Below are 22,834 nucleotides of genomic sequence, written 5' to 3'. Positions count from 1 at the left end.
AATTCGGTTGTGTTTTGGTTTTTATGATTCCCTTTACATCTTTGCGGAGCCAAAGCTCCAGTTTGCTTCTCATTTAGTTAAGCTTCAGTACAGTGAGGGGTGATACTTGAGCTAAGTAAAATCTATATAGGAATAGTTTGTTTTCCTGATTATCACTTGAGGCTTGCTAAGGTTTGTGCCACAGTTGAAGGTAAGTCTGGAGTGGGGACCCGAGGTGTGGGATTGCAGTTGCAGAATTGGAACCATGTCATCCAGAGGGACTGAATAATCCCAGGATTTAGGATGAGAATATTCTTTATTCCCCAAACATTTCTTTTCTCCGTCAGGTCCTGAAACTTGAACCCTCTTCGGAGTGTATGCTTCTGCTCTTTTGTGATGCCCCGGCATACACTATGCTGGGGACATCACACCAGTCATGGAACCTGCACAGGAGTCAGGAGGCAGCCTGTAGGGGCAAGGTAAGTGCGCTGGTTTGTTTTGTAGCTATGTTGTGTGGCTTTGTGAAATGTTAACTATATGCATTTATGCCCTTTGGGATATAAAGTGGCATTTAAGCATTATATCCCAAGAAGCATAATAGTTTTAATTGTGCAAAACCGCACAATATAGTTAAAAAATACAACCAAAAGCACAACCCTTATGCATATCTTTTAAAGGCTGATTGCATCTTCCTGAAAGGTTCCATGGCTGGTGTCGCATCTCTTGCATAGTGTTTGTGAGAGCTGTTGATCCCATCAGGGCAGCCCACCACAGCACCTCAGAAGTGGGGAGCAGTGAGTTTTCATGTGACTTTTGTGCCGAGTGCCTCCTTTGAGTGTATTTGGCATGGAAACTAGACTTGACCCTTCTTTTTGCAGGATGCCTTTAACCTTAGCTTTGATGGCTGCAGAGTGTTTGTGTTTGATAAAACAAGTGAGTGGATGGTGGCTCTTTGGGCTGACTTGCCTCCTAGTACTTAGGACACGAGAGTATTCACCCTTCATCTTTCTGCTTAGGGGGTGCAGGACAGTGTGTGTGGGTGTGTTCATGAACATCTGGCCACAGAATGGTATGACTGATTTATTCACATGTGAATAATAGCTGACACGGCTTTCTGAATTGTGGAAAAAACAGATTCATCGAACAGGCCACATCGGACAGTGTTCACCCGAGCCATCGAGGCATGCGATCTCCACTGGCAGGATAGCCACTTGCAGCACATTATCAGCAGTGACCTATACACCAACTACTGTTACCATGACGACACTGAAAACTCCCTCTTTGACTCCCGAGGGTGGCCCCTCTGGCATGGTAAGTGGCCAAACCGGAAAGACATTTCCATGACTTACTTCTTTGTTTCGTTTCTATAGCATTATTGGAGTGGGAGGTGGAGAGTTGAGGGATTCAATGGGAGACGGATGAATGCTTGGCAGGAGGAGCTGAATTTTGCATTCAAATCCAAGTTCAGAAATGGCTTCTTACGTCTTTTTAATAGTATTTTGGGGAAAAACATCATACTATTTACATGCTATTTTTGTACATATATCTGACGATGACAACTTTGTCCCCTCAACTTTCTGTTTTAGAACATGTTCCTACAGCTTGTGCAAGAGTGGACGCATTACGTTCTCATGGGTACCCCAGAGAAGCCCTGAGACTAGCAATAGCTATTGTTAACACGTTAAGAAGACAGCAACAGAAACAGTTGGAAATGTTCCGGACTCAGAAAAAAGGTGAATGTGAAGGAGTTTGTTTCCAATGGAATGGGATTCTTGGTGATGACATCACTGGATTTTGTCGTCTTTTGGGGAGAGATGGCTTTTGAAATTAGGAGATGGCTTTACTCACCACTCATTTGGAATATGTAATAGCTGATCTGTGAGAAATTTGAGGCATGTTTTGTCTTGGTTAAATGTTGTAAGAAATAGGATTTTTAAAAACATTTCTTAGGTTAGTTAATTTTTTTAAGGGGATAATTTTGTTGTTGTTCAAGTAGTTATTTAGTGTGTCTGAATTATCAAAAATGCCAGTGAGCCAATAGCTTATTTTGTGAAAGTGCATTCTAATTCTAACAGTAAGCGGTCTGGGGGCATACTGTCCATGTTTGAATCCTAGCATTGGGTCCCAGCTAGGAGACCTTAGGCAGTAGATTCCTCATCTGTGGATGGAGCTCAGTAGAGGATCTATTTATTAGAGTTGTTGAGAAAATTAAATAAGTTAATTGCTACAAAGCTCTTAAAACAGAACCTGGCATAATATGTAAGTACTTTAAAACTTCTTAGCTGTAACAGTTTTTGTGTCGGGACATGGTATTTGTTTAAAGTGATCAGATTTGATTTTTCAAATTCTGTAAATAACATCTGATGAGCTGCCAACTGACAGGACACATTTAACTTCTCTTTATCTTAATTTACTATTAATCTTTTAAGTAAGTACTGCTGAGTAACAGTAATTTCAGAGAGTTATACTCAGAAGGCCCTGATCAGAAAAAGAAATACATATGCTTTTTCTGATTAATTAATGCACTTCTTGTTCCTTCCATAGGTTATAAATTTTTTTATGTTGCTTTGATTAGGTTTGTTTTTTCACTGTGGAGTTTTATTTCTTATTCAGACATACTTTTAGTTGCTAGGGGTTTTTTTTGAGTTATGTTTTTGTTTTTAATCCTTCTATGATTATACACACACCAAGGATACAGCTAAAATTTATCACAAGTTGTTGTAATAGGCTGAAAGTTGGAATGAGTATTTGTTGTAACTTTTAATACCCTCTATATCAGAATTATTATAGATATTAATTAACATTATTATTTATATGATGAAAGAAAATTTCAGAGTTAAAATTGTAACCAAAGAAAGGGGAGCTCAAATGAAATTGGAAGGTAATATCCCTGGCTATCATTATTTTGTTCATTTCTTCATGTTCTTCATAACATAACTGGTTACCAGATGTGTTTACAAAACATACTATTTAGATTTTTTAAAAATTTTTCTGAAATCCCTCTTCCCCTAAACACAATCTATAGCCAAAAGTAGCCACAGTCTATAGCTACTTCTGAAAAGTATAAAGGATAATAATATTCAAGCTAAGAGAAGTGAGGCACTTTTTGTACTGCAGAAATAAAGCTAGGTCATGATGATTATCAGATTAAAAAAATCATAAACTTTTCTTAGAAATGTTGTTTTTAGGGCCACATGGATGGCTCAGTTGGTTAAGCGTTCAACTCTTGATTTTATTTTAGGTCATGATCTGTTCAGTTCAGGTCATGATCTCCACATCGGGTTCTGTGCTGACAGCATGGAGCCTGCCTAGGAATCAATCTCTCTCTCTCTCTCTCTCTCTCTCTCTCTCAATAAACCATCTTAAAAAAATGTTTTAAACACTCATTTAATAAGAGTGTTGCAATATCTGGGGCATCTTGATGGCTTAGTCGGTTGAGCGTCCATCTCTTGATTTTGGCTCAGGACATGATCCCAGGTCGTTGTGGGATCCAGCCCTGCACCGGACTCCATGCTGAGCATGGAGCCTGCTTAGGATTCTCTCTCTTTCTCTCTCTGCTCCTCTCCCCCACTCATATACTCTCTTTCTCTCTAAAAATAAAAAATAAAGATTTTTAAAATGTTGCATTATCTAAGAAACGGAAAGTGTAAAAAATGTTAGTTTGTATAGGTAAATTAGAATATATGTTAAGTTAGACTCCTTTAATTTGTCTTTGAGACTATTCTTAGACCCATTTCTCTTTTATCTTGTGAGCAATGATAACTTATTTCAGACTATTCTTAATTATTACTGTGATTGCATTTCTATACCTATATCTTTTCTACTTTTTTATTGGTTCATATTAAAAGAATAGGTTTTCCACAGCTGTTACAATTCCAAACTGCCATGACAGCTATTTGTTATGTGATCAAGATTAGTATATATATATACACCTTGTACATTTTCAATACCGTTTGGCATAATATGTCAGCTTTTTGTTGTTAATTGAGGTATAATTCACATAGAACAAATTAGTTCAGGTGGACAACATAATGATTCGATATTTATGTATTTTGAAATGATCACATTTCATTTCATTTATATTTATTTTTGAAGGAGAGAAATATAGTGTGAGTGGGTAAGGGGCAGAGAGAGAGGGAGACACAGAATCCAAAGCAGGCTCCAGGCTCTGAGCTATCAGCACAGAGCCTGACTTAGGGCTCGAACTAACGAGCCATGAGATCATGACCTGAGCTGAAGTTGGATGCTTAACCAACTGAGCCACCCACGCACCCTGACAAAATTTTTTTATGATGAGAACTTTTAAGATTTACTTTCAAATATGCAGTACAGTATTATTAATACATTTTTAAATGTTTATTTATTTATTTTTGAGAGAAAATGAGCAGGGGAAGGGCAGAGAGAGATGGAGATAGAGGTTCCCAAGCAGGCTCAGCACTGTCAGCGCAGAGCCTCACTCAGGGCTAGAACTCAGGAACCCTGAAATCAAGAGTCGGAGGCTTAACTGACTGAGCCACCCAGGTGCCCCTGCAGTACAGTATTATTAACTGTAGTTGTCCTGCTGCACATTATATCACTATGACTTGTTCATTTTATAAACGGAAATTTGCACCTTTTGGCCCCATTCACCCATTTCACCCACACCCACCCCTGCCTCTAGCAACTAACAGTCTTTTCTCTGTATCTAGAAGCTTGGGGTTTTTTTTTAGATTCCACTTATAAGTGAGATCATACAGTATTTGTCTTTCTCTGTCTGACTTATTTCACTTTGCTTCTTGATTTTGAAAAAAAAAATGACACTCCTTTTTTTGTTTATTTCTCTCTTTTCTCTTTTTTCACTAATGTTTGTGTGGAAAGAAATAAGAGGAAATACTTTATAAAATTTTATGTCGTTTCCATCACTTGATAATAGATTTATTTGTGTAAGTACCACACCTCCTTTCACCATATATCACCCCCCCATAAAACATATATATTTTGTTGTTCCAAGAGTAAACTCCTCTTTCTTTTTTCATACTGATTATGTATATGAAAGACAGTGACAGAAACTAAAGGGAAAGACCCCTCCAAGGAATATAAGACTCAACTTCTATAAATTTTCATATATTGTGCCAAGCCATGGTTTATTTTTTATGTACTGATAGTTGATGGTCTAAAACCAGAAGACTTCTAAAGGACTGTTGGATCCATGAAATGGTTCTTCAGTTATTTACAAAAAGTCAGCTTTTTTCTTGGATATTTTATCTTGTATATAGATTTCATTATATTTTCCTTTAAGAAGGAGCTACTCTTATTTATTACTTTAGTAAACACTTGGATGTAAAATATTGCATATTTTACAACAAAGAACATATCTTAGAATATTCACAGCTTTTTTCTCAGGACTGTAATTTAACATAAGAACTTGAAAGTGCTACCATTCTGTTGAAAAAATGCAAAGGATATGTTTCATCTAAATTATGTTATCTTCTGCTGTAGTTCCCCTTTGTGGCAAAGATCTTCTCTTTAATGGCTTACAGATCCATGATAATGAGGACTTTCATAGGTGCTAGGGTAGTAATTAAATGATACCCATAGAGAAGTCCCAAGTCGGACCCAGGTTACCACTGCCATCTAGTCTCCCGTGTAGGTGACCCAGTGAACATTGACTTTGATGTATCTTCTTAATATAGTTATCCAGTATAATTCCAGGGAGACTTCTTAGTCTTCTCTAATGCCACTCTTGGGGAAGTAAGGGGAATTGTTCCTCACTTCTCGGTAAAAATTTGCAACTCATTTTTCCTCATATAACATAATTTAATAGTATAAGTAGGAATGTTAACCCAGTACCTTGGGCACACAGGCCTGTCCTCGAAAGTTGGCACCATTTATATGGATTTACAGATAAACTTTGAGAACACCAAATTGTTCACATGTTGGGGATTATGTGTACGATCGTTTTTTTAATTAAAGAAGAATTGCCAGTGGAATTCAGGACTAATTTGTTAGGATGCCACTATTAAAAGCATCTCTTCCTCTACTTGTCTCCATCCCTCAATTTTCTTTTCTTATACAGAGCTACCCCATAAAAGCCTCACCTTGATAACCAATCTGGAGGGCTGGGTTGGACACCCCCTGGACCCTGTGGGCACTCTTTTTAGCAGCCTTATGGAAGCTTGCCGAATTGATGATGAAAGCTTCTCTGGGTTCTCCGATTTTACAGGTAACACTGTTGGCATTGTCTCCTGTGCTTTTTTTCCCCTAAACCTTGAGTGGCATTGGTCAGTGTTTCTTGTCACAGTTGGTTTTGTGAATCTGTACAGTTAGTAGTACTTTCGGTTAACAAGGGAGCAAGGAAATGGGCATTCCCATGGTTTTATGGAAAACTTAACACGCTGAGAAAAATCTTTGAATCCACAGTTGGGCACATGTGTTAAAGAACCTTAGAAATACTTATTTTCTTCTGGCTAGTGATTCTGCATCTAAGAATTTATCTGCATTTATGACTATTTTCCAGCGTTAAGATTTAAGATAAAGATGTATATCCTAGCATTGGGAACTAGAAATTTGGTTACTTTTTAAATTTGTTTTTGCCTTAGAAGTTACTTGTGACTTAAATGGGTTGTAGTCTACTTTAAGAGGATTATCTAATGTCACTAAAAGTGTTTTACATCACACATTATTTTATTTTATTAAGTTCATTTATTTATTTTGAGACAGAGGGCAAGTGGGGGAGGGGTGCAGAGAGAGAGAGAGAGGGAGACAGACAGACAGAGGATCCCAAGTGGGCTCTGTGCTGACAGCAAGAGAGCCCACGCGGGGCTTGAACTCTCAGACCATAAGATCATGACATGAGCCGAAGTCAGACACTTACCCAACTGAGCCACCCAGGCTCCCCTACATCACACATTCCTTTAAAGCATGTTTTGAGATTTGTCTCTGGCCTCTTGAAACTTAAGAATCAGCGTTAAAATAACTGCCTGTGGGCTGTGGACAGAGGTGTGGCAGGGAGGGAGTACTGTCCCTTTTCTGCTCTCATGAATGGGTGAACACAGAGGATTAATAATGTTGTCCCTCCACAATTTCCCCTGTGGTGTTTGCCTTCATGGATTATGGGTGCCCCAGACTCTGTCAGGACGGTGAAAGCTATGACTCTGAATTCATTTTCCTTGGGGGTCTGATGGTTGAAGCTGGTTAAAATTTCTCATAGAAGTGCTTCAGCAGAGATAAGAGAATGCTCAAAGAATCGTTCCTCTTGATAACTGATGACTCTTTGATAGCAGAAAGGACCTTGAAATTGGTTAGTATGTTGTGTTCTCTAATTTCTTCATTAAATTCCAATATTGTGATAACACTTTGGAAACAACTTCTTTTTTAATGCCGGGCTTTAAAGAGTTGGTAACTATGGCAGTCATATAAGTTTACTCTTGTTTAAGTAAAGTTTTTTTTTGTTTTTTTGTTTTTGTTTTTTTGGGTTTTTTTTACACTTTAGTACTCTTAAGATCTCTTCTTAGATTTGTAGGGTTTTTTGGTGATTCATTTTCAGTGGAAGGAAAATATTTGTAATATTCTCTCCCTTAAAACATACATATCTAGTCATTCATGGTCATTTTTGAAAAGATCTAGGGGCGCCTGGGTGGCTCAGTTGGTTGAGCGTCCGACTTCGGCTCAGGTCACGATCTCGCGGTATGTGAGTTCGAGCCCCGCATCGGGCTCTGTGCTGACTGCTCAGAGCCTGGAGCCCGTTTCAGATTCTGTGTCTCCCTCTCTCTCTGACCCTCCCCCGTTCATGCTCTGTCTCTCTCTGTCTCAAAAATAAATAAATGTTTAAAAAAAAAAAAAAAAAGATCTAGAAAACTACGCACTTTAACGTAAGAAACGTATTTTCTATTTTTCTTGGAATAAAGTCAACGATTCATTTAATGGTCCTGGGTAAAATAAATATTTATACCTATTGGTACCTGCAAAAGTAGTATCTGAACTCTGCTTTCTTTTGTGACATTTTACAGAGAATACGGGACAGTGCAAGTCTCTGGAATACCAGCATCTCCCTGCACACAAATTCTTAGAAGAGGGGGAATCCTATTTAACACTAGCTGTGGAAGTCGCCTTGATAGGGCTGGGACAGCAGCGTATCATGCCTGATGGGCTGTACACACAAGAGAAGGTTTGCCGGAATGAGGAGCAGCTCATTTCCAAGCTTCAGGAAATTGAATTGGATGACACACTGGTGAAAATTTTTCGCAAGCAAGCAGTCTTCCTATTAGAAGGTAGTGTGATAAAGAAGTTTTCTGCTTATTCTGCCAATTTTATTGAGGCACTAAGCTTTCTTATGTTGGGAATACTGTTTTTATGCATTCAGTATGGTAGTTATTCTGATTGGTATGGCCACTGAATGTCACAGGAATGTTTACTATCCAAAAAATAATATCACTTAATCAAAAAGTACTGATGTTCACTTGTGTGTCATTTGATATAAGTGGTGATGTGAGATAGCCTGTTAGAAATGAGCCCCTTTTAATGCCACAAACCTTGAAAAGGACTGTCACTATTTAGTCTATGTTGTTACTGAGATAAATGTTAAGTTTGATATTTTGCGAGTTCTTGCTGGTAGCCATGTACCTATTTACTTGATCACTTAAATAATGAAATGGAAATTCATCGGCATTCCTCTGAATTATTATTTTGGCTTTTACATGACATCTGGGTTTTGAGTATGTCGTTTTGCATGTGTTAGCAAAGGACTTGGAGGCTCCAGGAATGAATTACCACTCACTAATTCTTTCAGAGAATTCATTAAGCATAGATTCACCAAGTTCAAAGTTTCATGGACTCTCTAAGGCAAAGTCTTAATTCTCTTCTTTTTATAAGGTCAAGAGTCGAATGGCTTAAGAAATTTTGGCTGGCATTATTTTTAAAAAGTTTTTTTTGTTTGTTTTGTTTTTTTTCTGTAAAAGAGTAAGTGTAATTTGTATACTAGTCTAATCTTTTATGCAAATTTCTGTGATGCCTACTGGGTAAAGTTGCTTCTATATCTTAAGTACATGGGTATTATTATTGTGGGGTTGTCTGTGATTGATAGATGAGTAAAGTGTGGTGTTCATCATATATTTAGAACTGTTGCATACAGGGAAAGGGTTTAGAGAAAATAACACTTCACTGCCTTTTATTTGTCCAAAGCTAAAGATCTCTTTGAAAGAAAAACCTTTATCAAATATATTACAGTATCATACATTTGTGTGTTTTATGAGTGTATTTTAAAGGGAAAATGTTCTTAATAACAAGAGTAATTTTGGTAAAATTCTTGATAGTAATTTTTTGAAGCACTCTCCTTAACTTTTTTTTTCTTCTAAAGATTAAAAAAAGCCTATCTTGGCAAATTTCAGGTGATCTTCATTCTTTGATTACTGTTTTGTTTTAGTTCCCTCCTGTTTAATTCCTTTTGATACAAGCAGTACCATTAGCCACAAACTTTTATGTTGTTATTGGCTCTTAGTAACTGAGTTTTGATTTCCATTATACTGAAGGACAGGAAGAGAATGTGTGCTTTTTATAGAGTTGATAGTGTCTTATACCTGTTTATCATTTGCCTTTTTAAATGTCTCCATGTTCATTACTCATGAATATTTTAAAATTTTTTCTTAGCTTTTGATTAGTGCATCCCTCCCTGTTTAAACATTTTTTTTTTTTTAAGAACTGTGCCTGATAAGGAATGCTGTTGATTCATCACAGCTTCCTTTACTTTCCTGATCCTGCTAGGACTGTAAAGAATGGGTAGTGCAGGACGGGAAGCAGTCTAAGGGGAAGCCAAGGAACCATTTCTGTAAACTCCTGAAAATAAGCACTCCATGACTGAGTTGACTGCACTGGGGCATCAGTTCTTCTTATAGTTACTTTGTAAATTTCAGGAGCATAGTAGTTAGCAGACACTAACTATTCTGAAATAAAAGATGCTAACTTTTTCTGAAAAAGAAACAGTAGTAACCCTGTATTGTTGCTGCGTGTTAATCGCTTTTGACCACAATGCAATATTGGCACATTGGACCAATTGACGTAATGGTAAAGCACTTCTGGGAGTTCAGGGATTACACTGATTATTCATCTACAAATAATTCTGAATAATCGGCTGAATGTTTTTCTTGTTGGGAGGTATCATAACAAGAAGTGTTGATTATGCATCCTGGCCTGTTTTGCATAGCACAAAAAGGTAACTTGATGATTTAAGGGAAACATTGAAAGGAAATGGAGGAGAAATGAAGAAAATAGATAGTCTACAAGTTTGCTATAACTAGGCCTTAAGTAGAGTTAGTGTCTTAGTCTTCCCAGGCTGCCATAGCAAAATACTGCAGAGTGGGTGGCTTAAGCAATAGAAATTTCACACAATTCTGGAGGCTGGGAAGTCCAGGGCCAAAGTGCTCGATAATTAAATTTCTGGTGAGCCCTCTCTTCCTGTCTTGTATATGTCTGTCTTCTTGTGCTCTCACAAGCAGAAGGGTAGAAAGAGAAAGAGAACTCTTTGATATCTGTTCTTATAAGGACACTAATCCTATTGGATCAGGGCCATACCCTATGAACCCATTTAACCTTCATTACCTCTGTAAAGGCCTTCTGTCCAAGTATAGTCACCTTGGGAGTTGGGGCTTCTGCATATGAATTGGGGTGGGGAATATAAACTTTCAGTCCATAATAATAATTTAAATAGTTTGGCCTCATTATTTAAACTAAAGGCAGAACTGTAATGCTATATCAACTTTTGCAGAATATTTTTAAATGTCTTAAACGTAAAAGAAAGGTCATGGATTTGGTAAAATTAGAACTCTAGGGTGGATTTTAGTTTGCCTAGGTAAAAAAACAAATTTTTATGAGAATACGATTTTCAAAGTCCTTAAATAATGAACAGTTCAAAAATACTAACCAAAAAATACAGAAATGTTAAAATAATCTCTATTAAAATTATCTGTAATGTATCATGCTCCTACTCAGTGCCCAATTCCAACTCTTCACACCATTTCTTCTGAACTGACATTTCTTGCATTCTAAACTCTTCGCCAGACTGATTTTTCTCATGGAAAACAAATGTATTATGTCCTTTGAGCAGTAGTGTCATGGTTCATAATTCTAGAAATCATTAAACAAATGTTACCCAAAGGTGACATGGAAACTAATTTATTAAACACTTTACAGTAACTAAACCTCAAAGTACCTAAGTGGAAAGTAGTTGAACTAACCACTGTGGTTTCCTTTCAAAATTTATTTTAAAATTTGGTATTGCCTTTCTTAGGGCAGCGTTCAGAGAGCTCACAAGGGAAGTTAGTTCTGTCACCATGCCTGTCATAACCTACTAAGAAATGAGTTTTGACAGCTTAAATGTAATTTTACTTTTGAAATTGGTCTTTTGGAGCCCTCAAAGTAGTAGATTTCCAGTTACTTTAATTTTTTTTTTTTCTTTTGCCTGTGGTGAGTATCAAACGGGTTACTAACTATTCTTTTATTATTAATCACTTTCCGAGAATTAATACCTATTTCTGCTTATTAGAAGCAACTGTGTTTAAAGTCTTTGCATTGGGATTTGTGGTTTAAGAGTCCTCCCTTGAGGCGAAGCACTCTTTTCTGGAAACCTGACTTGTCCGTGCCCACAAGACTGATGGAGGCCAGGGGCAGGTTCCACAGTTAAGCTGCACAGTCGTCTGTGCGTTTGCAAATCTGGATGCTCAGATGTCACACAGTGAGAAAGGATGTCTCTTGAATTCAGTGAGATTTTATGCTTCAGAGGGTTTCTTTCTCTGAAGCAGTTATAATATGAAAAAGCTCTGCCCCTTAGTTCTGTGATTCTCATTTTCGCTATGGTACAGTTAGTTGGGGACTGTTCCTGAAGTGATTGGATACTGGATACTACACCCTGTGGAATCATTTTTGACTAAGAATTGTATTTCTTTCTACTATGTCACTTTGGTTACATTCTTAACTAGAATAGCTTGTATATGTCATAACGTTACATAAAAATTTTTAAAAATATACTTTACAAGAAGTCTTAGTTCCTTTTTTAGGAATGTAAAATGTGTATGCTCTCTTCCCACAGCCGGACCATATAGTGGTTTAGGCGAAATAATCCATCGGGAGAGCGTTCCAATGCACACATTTGCCAAGTATCTCTTCACCTCTCTCCTACCTCATGATGCTGAATTGGCATACAAAATTGCACTGAGAGCAATGCGGTACGTATTCACAGCCCAGTCGGGCAGAGGCAATCCAAATTCCCCACTGGGAAAAAAATGGCTGTTAACTGACTTCTCATTCATTCATATCTCTTGTAGGCAACAGAAAAGCTAAAGAAACTATTTATGCTTCTTGGATTGTAGTGGTGGTTTGTTTGTTGGTTTGTTTGGCTTTTTATTTTACAGTAAAGGAAGAATTGTCTCCTAGACTGCTATCATACTTGTGCTCATGGTGGCTTTTTCTTACTTTTCTTGAAGCTAGAATTTGGGAATTAAAGAACAATTTTAGGCCAAGTTTAATCACAAGGGAGCAACAGTTGAAACCTTCCTAATTAGTTAATTGTTTTGAAAATATTAGATTTTGAAACAGTGGTAAATAATAAGTATACTTGACTGAATATAATAACTGAGGGAGCCCTTCACACCTGCTGCATCAATAGCACAGGAAGGCCGTAGTATCGCTGAAACCCCTTTGTTAAGAGCTTAAGGGAGGATGAGGCCTGGTGGCTAGGGTTGAAGGCAGCACTATTAGGCATTTTCCAGGACCTGCTCTCCTCAGTCTGACTACTTCCGTCTCCTCCCCAGCCCTCCCTTTCATGAATGATAATTAGATTATGTTGTTCTCTGCCACTGACCTTCCTGTTTTCACTTTCCTTTTTATTTATTTTTAAAAATTTTTTTAGAGAGAGTGCACAAGAGGGGTAACGGGGGTGGAGGGGCAAAGGGAGAGAGAGAGAATCCCAAGCAGACTCCACACTCAGCACGGAGCCCAGCACAGGGCTGGATTCCACGACCCTGGAATCATGAACCAAGCCAAAATCAAGAGTCGGATGCTCGACTGGCTGAGTCGCTCAGGTGCCCCTTCACTTTACTTTTTAAAGGCTGTTCATCAAATATTTTTTACCATGAATTTGTCTAGGTGAATATTTTTTAATGAATTCAAGATTATATTTTTTAATCTTAACTGTTGCCTATTAAACGTTAAGGACCTGAAAGGCATATCTCCTTTTCTTAAAATATGAGATTTTTCCTTTTTTAAATAATTAAAACATTCCTGTCTTCAAGTGCAGATTAGACTTAGTTATAGTCACCAAAGAAAGACAGACCATGTACACACACGCCTAAGAGTTTGAGGTGCTGGGGAGTAGTTTGGTCCCATAGAATCTTTTCATCAAAGTTTCCGTGTCCGCAAACATTGTAGTGGATTCGAAAGAAATTCTTGCCTGTGTGAGGGCAGCTTACATCTTTCAGGAGGCCTCTTTTTTTATGCAGTGAGTGTGCGTGTGTGTGTGTGTGTGTGTGCGTGTACCTACCTGTGTGCCCATGTGTATTGAGTCTGACGTCTTTTAACTTGGTATTCTTTCCTTGGCGCCATGAAATCTGTTTAACCTGTCAGAGAAACCTTGTTGAGTTCTCTCTTATCTAATTTTTAAAATGTCCCCAGATCAATTAATAACTAACATAAGCAGAAATCCCCCCACCAAATTACTTTATACCCCTTGGTCTATTTTAGGGCACAGTTTTGTAAGTTTTTATTCCCATTTTTGGAAGCTGAAATAGAAGTTGTCAGACAAAGACAGATGCTTAGCTCTATGCTCCCATAAATCTTAAGAATTTTGCTCCTGTTTGAAAGGGAAGAATGCTAATGTTATATGATTGCTAGGACCACTGTAAAGTTGAGGGGTAAAATAAAAGGTTTCTCTGTGATTCTAGCTTATGGGGAGGTATCTGTCAGGTAGAAAGGCTTGCTTTGTAACACTCAGAAACTCACTGATGTTTGTCCTTGGTTGCTGCCAAGGCAGTTTGTTTATGGGGGGTATTAGTAGGACCCTGGGGGATTGTTTTCCAACCTTTTCTTCTACTTGCCACTAGTCCTGCTAAAAGACTGCTGTGGAAGGGAGGTAGTGTGACCTACTAGAGCCTCTCAAGGCAGCCAGGGCAACAGGAAAGAAAAGAGACCTGTAGCTTACTTGCTTCTTCGTCCTTGTGGAAGTGAGAGAAGGGTAGGAGAGCGGGAAAAGGGTGTTTTTAGCACTCATTTTCTCATCCTTTTAACATATTGACCAGTTTCCTCTACAGCAACTCTGGAAAGATCTGCCTGTGAACACAGGGGCATTCTAGGTTTTTTGAAAAGTTAAATAGGAACTCCACCAAAATTCTTCTTACTTAATAGCTTACCTTGCCACTCTTTAATGCTCACATCTCTTTGTCCCTAGATAAAAGGAAATGAAAGTGAGGCATTTGGCTTAGCAGAGCAGTGACTGCTCTTGGGTGAGGCCCCAAGGCCAGCCTCACACCCTTTGGTCTTCAGCTCTTATTCCATCCATAGTCCCTAACGCTGGTATACCTGAATTAAGGTCAGCGTTTTGATGATTGTAAAGGAGTAGCTACTCTGCTTATCTCTTTGGTACTTCTATCTGGAAGAGATTGCTAAGCACGTTCTTTGTTTTCCAATAATTGTTCTTTATTTGTCAACATATCCTCAGTCAAACATAGATTGATTGAAATTAGAGATCTCACTGAATTTATGCAAGACTGTCAAAGGACAAATACTTGGATCATTTGCATTCATCATCTCTGATAGGATTGATAGAACATATTCTAACTACAAATTCCTGAAGTAATAAGGAACTAATTCTGCAGGAAGCATGAGTTTATTTTTTGTCTAACTTCCCCTCTTATGTTGTGTTTTAATGAGTTAACTTATCCATTTCAGCTATCCACTGATCCCTGACCGTTGCAAGCTCAGTCTTAAACGTTCACCTGACTATCAGTTTCTGTTGATTTTTATTTTTTAATGAGTGATAAGATTCAAAAATTTTAAAGTAGGTAAACATCGAGCCTTGTGTTTCAGATCTCTTCGTTGCTATATATCTTAATTTCCTTGAATAATTGCAATTTTTTGAATGATGCTAAGGAAAAGAAATCTCTTAAGTTTGGGTCATGAGCAATTAACAAGGTGACTTTGGCATCCAGATAGCAAAGTGTAGCTGTACCAGCTCTTCTTGCACCAAGGACCTGAGCAGTTTCTCCCAGCATCTACCCATTCATCTGCTTTCTGACCAGACCCTGTGGCCAAGGTGATGGACCAGGAATAACTGGGAGCCAACTGCCTTGTCTTCTCATTACAGGTTACTAGTATTGGAATCTACTGCTCCAACTGGAGACCTCACCCGCCCACACCATATTGCGTCAGTTGTTCCCAACCGATATCCTCGTTGGTTCACTCTAAGCCACATAGAATCCCAGCAGTGTGAGCTGGCATCCACCATGCTAACTGCAGCCAAAGGTATTGGATTGTCCTGAGACTTCATGATTAAATAGTTTGCCTTTTTTATTTAAAGGGTCATGTTTTCCATCCAGTTCTCAGTAGTGGTGCTAATGTCTGGTTGTAAGGATATTAGCTTATAAGGTAAAACAAGTGCTACTCACTTGAACCTGACGTTTTCCTCTTTTAATTGCATCATTAAACTCGGTGCTGACAGAGTTTAGGTTTAGTGTCATGCCATGTAAATGTGGTTCAGGTTCAGAAGCAGATTAAAATGTTAGGTGACATATTTTTTTTTTTTCCCTGAAATATTCACCAAAAATATGTAAGTAGGAACTAAGGAGGGTTTTTTACTATCTCATGTTCATTCTGGTTAATATGTGCCTTTGTTACCGAGGATGTGTCTCCGTGTATCTTTGTGAAGCGGAGATTCATAGGCATGTAACTCTGGAACACTTAGTTGTAGTGACATCTGTGCCATATGTGAACATTTCAGGTAAATTAACTTGTGCTTTATGTTTTGTTTTGTTTCCTTTTTTCCCTCCCTCTTGTGTGTGTGTGTGTATATGTATGTGGTTGTATGATTGGTTTTGTTTGTTTTGTTTTGCTTTGGTTTGGTTTTCCCATGTTCGTTGCAGGCGACGTTCGGAGGCTGGAAACAGTATTAGAATCCATCCAGAAAAACATTCACTCCTCATCCCACATCTTCAAGCTTGCCCAAGATGCATTTAAAATAGCAACTCTCATGGACAGTTTGCCAGACATCACTCTTTTGAAAGTGTCTCTGGAGCTGGGCCTGCAGGTACATGACTGGTGGTCTTTCCTGGGGCACCACGAACTGCTAAATAAAGGCATCATCTTAGGGTTGTTTCTGTTTGGATATTTTAGTGCAGGCAAATGACTCTTCAATGCACAAAATGGTTAGACTTTAGAAGAGCACTGTTTTTCAGAGCTATGCTCATTGCCAGCTGAACCAGACTGCTGCCTGAGGTGCAGGGACTGTACTTTTAGAAACCCTGTATGTGTCCTTCAATAACAAAGGTCATTTTCTGAATTATGGCCTTAACACCGCTGTTTGTCCTTTAATGAATAGAGGAGATTGTTGCTAGTAAGAGACTTAAATAGAACTATCGTGTATAATAAAGAATCAGTTGTGGGGTTAAATTTTTAGAGGAAGTATGAATTTTTATTGATGTTTGCATTTTCATTATAGATGGGCAGTTCTAGCTCCTTTTTATAACCTTGAGAAAATTAGGTAAAGGAGGAATGATTGGGCCAGGGTCCAGTTCCAGTATTCCAGCAGGCTTTCTTAGTCATACAATTGGATGTTTGCTTCCTTATAGTTTCTAAAAAAAATTCCTATATAAACCAGGAACTGAAAAGTTTAAACTTTGATCTGTCTCAGGAAATCTCTCCATTAAAATATATACCATACATACCATTAAAAGCATTGAAAGAAATTATTACATAATTACCTTAAGTATGGGGAATAGAATGTCCTGATCAGATGATTAATGTAGATTTTTAGTTACGGAGTCTCCTCATGATAGTTAATAAAGTTTAAAGACTTAGATTACAGGAAAATGTACTCACCCTATATAGTAGTGTCCAAGTAGAGGGTAGAGAGGATTGCTGCTATACAATCACATTTTAGAAGTTTCTTTTTAAAAATAAATTTGTGCTCTGTGGCTTATTTTTGTTATCATTTGCCTCTTTACGGAATGATGCAGAAAGTACCATTAACACAAGCTTTCTGGTTATTTGGAATTCTGGCAGGTTTTTTTGGATAAATCTGGCAGATCACTTAGAACTTAACCCCTGCCTTGTTCTTTCTAGGACCCAAGAAGAAATCCCACAATGCCTTTCTAAGGCTTTAGGCATGTCATTCCCCAGATGTTCTAAATCTTAAAGGGTGGGGGAAGTAGGAAGTGGTGGATCAACTTATTTTAGGATCTTATTAGAAAGTAAAAAACAAAATCAGATGACTAATGATGCCAAAAAATGATTTCTTTCCATAGACCTAGGCATATCTTCTTGATCACCAGAAAAAAGAACAACCAGATTTTGAAGGAGTAACTAAAATGATTATTTTAAAATACCTGTTTGTCCACTGAGAGGTCCTAGTCAGAATTAGTTCATGAAGAGCCTCAGAAATCTAGAATCAGAGAATATGTTAAAGCTGTGGAGGAGGTGAGGGCATGGACTGTGCTTAATCCTGCAGTCCAGCGCTCTGGTTTTGCAGGTGAGAAAAGTGATAATTGAGCAACTGGCCCAGGATGCCGCATCTGGTCAGTTGGCCGATTTGGTGTAGAATGTGGGCCCCCTGCTTCCTAGGCAAGGTCAAGGCCAGCTAGGGAAGCCATGGTCGAATCTAAATTGATGTGCAGAACTTTGCTCTAAATACGGCTCTCCATCCTCCTGGTCATAGGGAATACTCCTAGTAGTTTATACCTTGGGATGAATTATTTCCTTTTTCCATTGACTTAGGGTAATCTTCTGAAATATTTTGTTATCCTGTGTTTATAGGTTATGCGAATGACACTGTCCACCTTAAATTGGCGACGGCGGGAGATGGTGAGGTGGCTGGTGACGTGTGCTACTGAAGTGGGTAGGTAAACTCTGGAGAAGGAGAAACTTTCCCCAGTGCCTCCTGTTGGATTTAACTCATCATTTATAAATACAAGAATGTTTTCCCTCTTTTACCTGGATTTCTCAAAGGCTCCTTGTTCCTTCTAGCAACCCACAGGGTCTTCCTTTCCTCCAACCCCTGCCTTCAGCCTTTAGTTGTACTGTTCCTCTTCTCAACTATCACATTTGTGAGGCTTCACACTCCTGTTTAAAATTGAATAAGTCACTGAGTAAATACTTTTTGTTCATTTCTGTCGTTCTTAAGGTGCTTTTAGTAACTTTTTGTGATAATCAGGCCTATGGTTGTTTCTTTAAGTTTTAATTTGTATTTATTTTGAGCGAGCTAAAGAGTGAGCAGGGGAAGGGCAGAGAGAGAGAGAGAGAGAGAGAGAGAGAGAGAATCCCAAGCAGGTTCCATTCTGCCAGCACAGCCCGATGTGGGGCTGGAAGTCATGAACTGTGAGATCATTATCAGGTTTATAGTTTTATATTAAAGAGTTGCAGAGTGAATCCTTGGTAGGTTGGAAACCACATTTGAAACTAACTTGAGACTGTGGGTTAGTGGTTAGATCCATTTTAATTAAAATAATATAAAGTTATCTAGGTGTGCTGAGATTTTTCTTTATCATCTGAAGGCATATGTCATCATATCCAACAGATAAATGACAGTGTGGGTTAGGTGAGCTTTCGGGTATGTGAAACCTATAAGAAGATCCTCCTGGTTGCCCATAATCTGCAATTTGTGAGACCATCAACCAACTGTTTCTCCTCTGTTGCGGTAAATCAGTACTAAAGAAAATTAGATTTCCAGTAGGAATGTCAACAAACAAAATGGTGGCTGCTTTAAATGAGTGTTGGTTAAATTGTTTTCCTGTATGCATCAGAAAAGGGTATATACCCCTCTTGCTGAGAGGACACTGCCACCTGAGTTTTTAGATACTGTAAAATCATTCTTCTTGGTTTTTTTCTTTTATTAATCTTAATGGTTTGTTACTTTGGAAAAAAGGAAAATGGTCTCAGTATAAAAATTGTATCATTAGATTGTTGAGGTGATGCTTTAGTGCAGCATTACAAAAGTAATACTGGTTGGAGAACTGCTAATACAACTTCCGTACCCCTGCACCAAGGCATATACCTAATTCTCTTTTGAGTTTTAGTACCTTGTCTTCAGATCACTCGCAGTTAAGATTTTCTTATGGCTCAGCCACATTGGGTCTCTGCCCTTAAAATGGTTGTTATAAAGATCTTGTCAGACATTCCAACATCTGAGTCACCTGTAGGTCTGCTTCTGTTGACTTTTTTCTCTTGATGACGGATCATATTTTTCTGCTTCTTTGTGTGTCTTAATCATTTTGTATTGTGTGTACTTTAAACTATATACAAACACACATCCTCCATAAAAACTTTCTCTTTTGGTGAGAGTGGTCATTTTTTTCTGACTCAGATTCTGTGGTGGATAACTGACAGGAGGCCCCAGTGAACTAGAACTCATTAGCAATAAGCCATTTTCTGAAATGGCAAGCAGTGCAGTGCACATACCAGCTACCGAGGAAGTTTATTATGGGAAATTCATGTTTCTTTTAGGTATTTCACTGAATAATAATCTGTCATAACCTTATTCTAAAAGGTTGCACCCGGGCATGTTACCTTCCAGGATTTCGTGGCCTAGCTCACGTCCTGTGATGGTTAACCATGTAAACGTTGATTGTTAGGTGGAAATAAGGCAAGACCTCTGTGCAGCCTCCTCGTCAGTAATAGGGCTTCTCTGTGTTCCTTGAAGGTGTCTATGCCCTGGACAGCATCATGCAGAGCTGGTTTACGCTCTTTACTCCCACTGAGGCCACAAGTATAGTTGCAACCACCGTGATGTCCAACAGCACCATCGTTCGCCTCCATCTGGACTGCCACCAGCAGGAAAAGCTGGCCAGCAGTGCCCGGACACTTGCATTGCAGTGTGCCATGAAGGACCCTCAGAACTGTGCCCTCTCCGCGCTGACCCTGTGCGAAAAGGATCACATAGCTTTTGAGACGGCGTACCAAATTGTTCTAGACGCTGCTACGACCGGCATGAGCTACACCCAGCTCTTTACGATAGCACGGTACATGGAGCACCGCGGGTACCCCATGAGGGCCTACAAGCTGGCCACCCTGGCCATGACCCATCTCAACCTGAGCTACAATCAGGATACACACCCTGCCATTAATGACGTTTTGTGGGCCTGTGCGCTCAGCCACTCCCTTGGTAAAAATGAGCTTGCAGCTATAATACCTCTGGTGGTCAAGAGTGTCAAGTGTGCAACGGTACTGTCAGACATTTTGCGCAGATGCACTCTGACCACTCCTGGCATGGTGGGACTTCACGGAAGGAGGAACTCTGGTAAGCTCATGTCACTGGACAAAGCCCCCTTGAGGCAGCTCTTGGATGCCACAATTGGGGCCTACATCAACACGACGCACTCAAGACTCACGCACATCAGTCCTCGGCACTATAGTGAGTTTATAGAGTTCCTCAGCAAGGCCCGAGAGACCTTCTTAATGGCGCACGATGGACACATTCAGTTTACACAGTTTATCGACAACCTGAAACAAATCTACAAAGGCAAAAAGAAACTGATGATGTTGGTTCGGGAGAGGTTTGGTTGATAGAACTTGTATGAATGGGGGTGGGGGGTGGGAAGGGAGGGATGGTTTGTTTTTACTTGAGCCTGCCTTTGTACCCTTTTTAACTTAAAGAACAGAGCCACACCGGTATTATATGTGTATAGTTATATTGCGTTTGCAGACTAAATTGTCATGTTGTGAAAGTTTGTGTGTTTTTTAATTTTTTTCCCTTTTTCTTACTTTTTTTTCCTTTCCTTTTATTTTATTATAATTTTTAATTTTTTTCTTTTGGTTTTGTATGAGAGAGAGGTTAAAAAGGTTTGGTTTACACTGAGTATATGTTGTCAAGTGGCGAAAGTCCACATAGCTCTCCTGTTTTCTGTATACGTTCACAGCCTCAAAAAAAAAAAAAAAATAATTGAAATGGCTTTAAAAACCAAACAGAACACCTCCATCCTGTGATAAGTACCTCGAATGGATTCAGCTTTACTCCTTTGTAACTCATCTTTACATTTTCAGCATATTTAAACAAACCAACAAAATGAAATACTAATAGTTAAAAGGCTGACCCACGTGGCTTTGCAGTGCTGTTCGTCCGGAAGCATGGCACACGATGCTTGTGCATGTGGAAACTTAGCGACTGTCAACATACATTCTCAGGGATTTATCAAAAAAAAAAATTAAAAAAAGAATGAGAGCATTTATTGTACTGTATATATATTATAGTATATGTCTGAATATTGAAAATATAACATGAACTAATTTATAAAAAATATTCTATGTAATGCAAAATACTTGAAGCTGCAGTAGCTTGGTTTTAAACAAAAACAAAAAAACTGAGAGAAAACCTATCAGAAGGACTAAAAGAGTGCGCCTTGCTTCAGGGTTGGCTCAGGCGGTGAACTTCATGCTGGGCATCTATGCAGAGCCACCTTTTGGATTGCATGGTTGGACTGCGATCTATTGGGAGAAATGATATATGTATATATATTTATACAGTTTATGTATACATATATATATGTATACACACAGACACCAGACACAAACACACCACCACCAACAACCACTACACCACACATGCTTGTAACAGGCACTAGAATAAAGAGGGACAACAAAATACACAGCCAGAGCAGCAAGCCTTAGCATTAAGAATATACAGTATGCCGGAACTGGGGTTCGTGCCTCCTAGCCTAGGAAACTTACAAGAAATATCCTTTTGACACGAAACGCAAAATGTTTTCCAAAACAATTGACATATGATACAACGCCTTTGCAGTGAGCTAATAATAAGCTAACCTTTGTGCACAAATAACATTATATATATTATATATCTATTCTGCATAGGTATTTTGACTTTGTGCAGGACAGAAAGTTGTGTAGGTATGACTGTTCTACTTTTCAGTTTTCTTTCTTTTTTTTTTTTTTAAATATATTTTATTTTCTCTAGAATTACTCAAAACAAAAGCAGCCTTCTATCTTGCCTTGTCTTAATGCTTTAAAATAACCAAACTGGAGATCTAACTACCAAACTGTTCATTATATTATTAAATACCAACTTTGGTTACAGTATAGTGTCTTTACTTTAGCTGATGGTTCTGTAACCTTGTGCTTTTTAAAGCAATTTTTATGTTTTGGTGCAAAAGTTGTCCAGTGTCTCCTGTTCCCTTCATTAGAGAACATGCTAGAGGTATGTTTGTAGGTATTTTTGTTTAGAAGAACTATTTCATGCGCTCCATTTTATTTATTATAATAGGTAAAAAGAAAAAAAAAAGGTTGTACTTCATCACCCATGTAAACATGCTCATGAAGTTGAAAGTAATTAAGATTTGATACACTGATATCAATTTATTTATGTAACTAAATCACTGTTTTATAAACTTGTTAATGATCAACAATTTTTGTTTTGATTAAAATTAGTTTTTTGAAAGTTGATTCTGCCTCCTTTATGGTATATCTCGTATTACGCTTGAATTTGGTGATTATAGACCTGGATATTACCACATCTCCAAGTGTTTAATACTATGTTCATTCATCCAGTAAATATTTCTGTACTATTTTCTGGGCCCTGGAGATACGGTGGTGAACAAAATTGCACACTGGAGCTTACTGTCTACTTGGTGGAGAAGACTGACATGAATCATATAATTACAAAGATAAAATATGA

The 22,834-nt window shown here is 38.3% G+C and overlaps 1 protein-coding gene across 2 annotated transcripts in view; it reads left to right on the top strand.

Moving 5' to 3' along the window:
* Positions 1-22,602, top strand: part of ZSWIM6 (zinc finger SWIM-type containing 6) — a 195,969-nt gene extending 173,367 nt beyond the window's left edge. For both annotated transcript variants that reach the window (XM_019414315.2, XM_053907337.1), the window contains exons 6-14: positions 1,114-1,290; positions 1,566-1,712; positions 6,035-6,181; positions 7,968-8,228; positions 12,038-12,173; positions 15,305-15,462; positions 16,080-16,243; positions 17,968-18,049; positions 19,850-22,602. In XM_019414315.2, the coding sequence (XP_019269860.2) occupies positions 1,114-1,290; positions 1,566-1,712; positions 6,035-6,181; positions 7,968-8,228; positions 12,038-12,173; positions 15,305-15,462; positions 16,080-16,243; positions 17,968-18,049; positions 19,850-20,712 (2,135 nt within the window). In that variant the 3' untranslated portion in view covers positions 20,713-22,602. The remainder of the gene's footprint in view (positions 1-1,113; positions 1,291-1,565; positions 1,713-6,034; positions 6,182-7,967; positions 8,229-12,037; positions 12,174-15,304; positions 15,463-16,079; positions 16,244-17,967; positions 18,050-19,849) is intronic.
* The last annotated feature ends 232 nt before the right edge of the window (positions 22,603-22,834 follow it).

The sequence above is a fragment of the Panthera pardus genome, unplaced genomic scaffold (assembly GCF_024362965.1).
Source record: "Panthera pardus isolate Hobbes unplaced genomic scaffold, ASM2436296v1 HiC_scaffold_2, whole genome shotgun sequence".
NCBI classification, from domain to species: Eukaryota; Metazoa; Chordata; class Mammalia; order Carnivora; family Felidae; genus Panthera; species Panthera pardus.
This window is presented reverse-complemented; position numbering and strand designations above follow the sequence as displayed.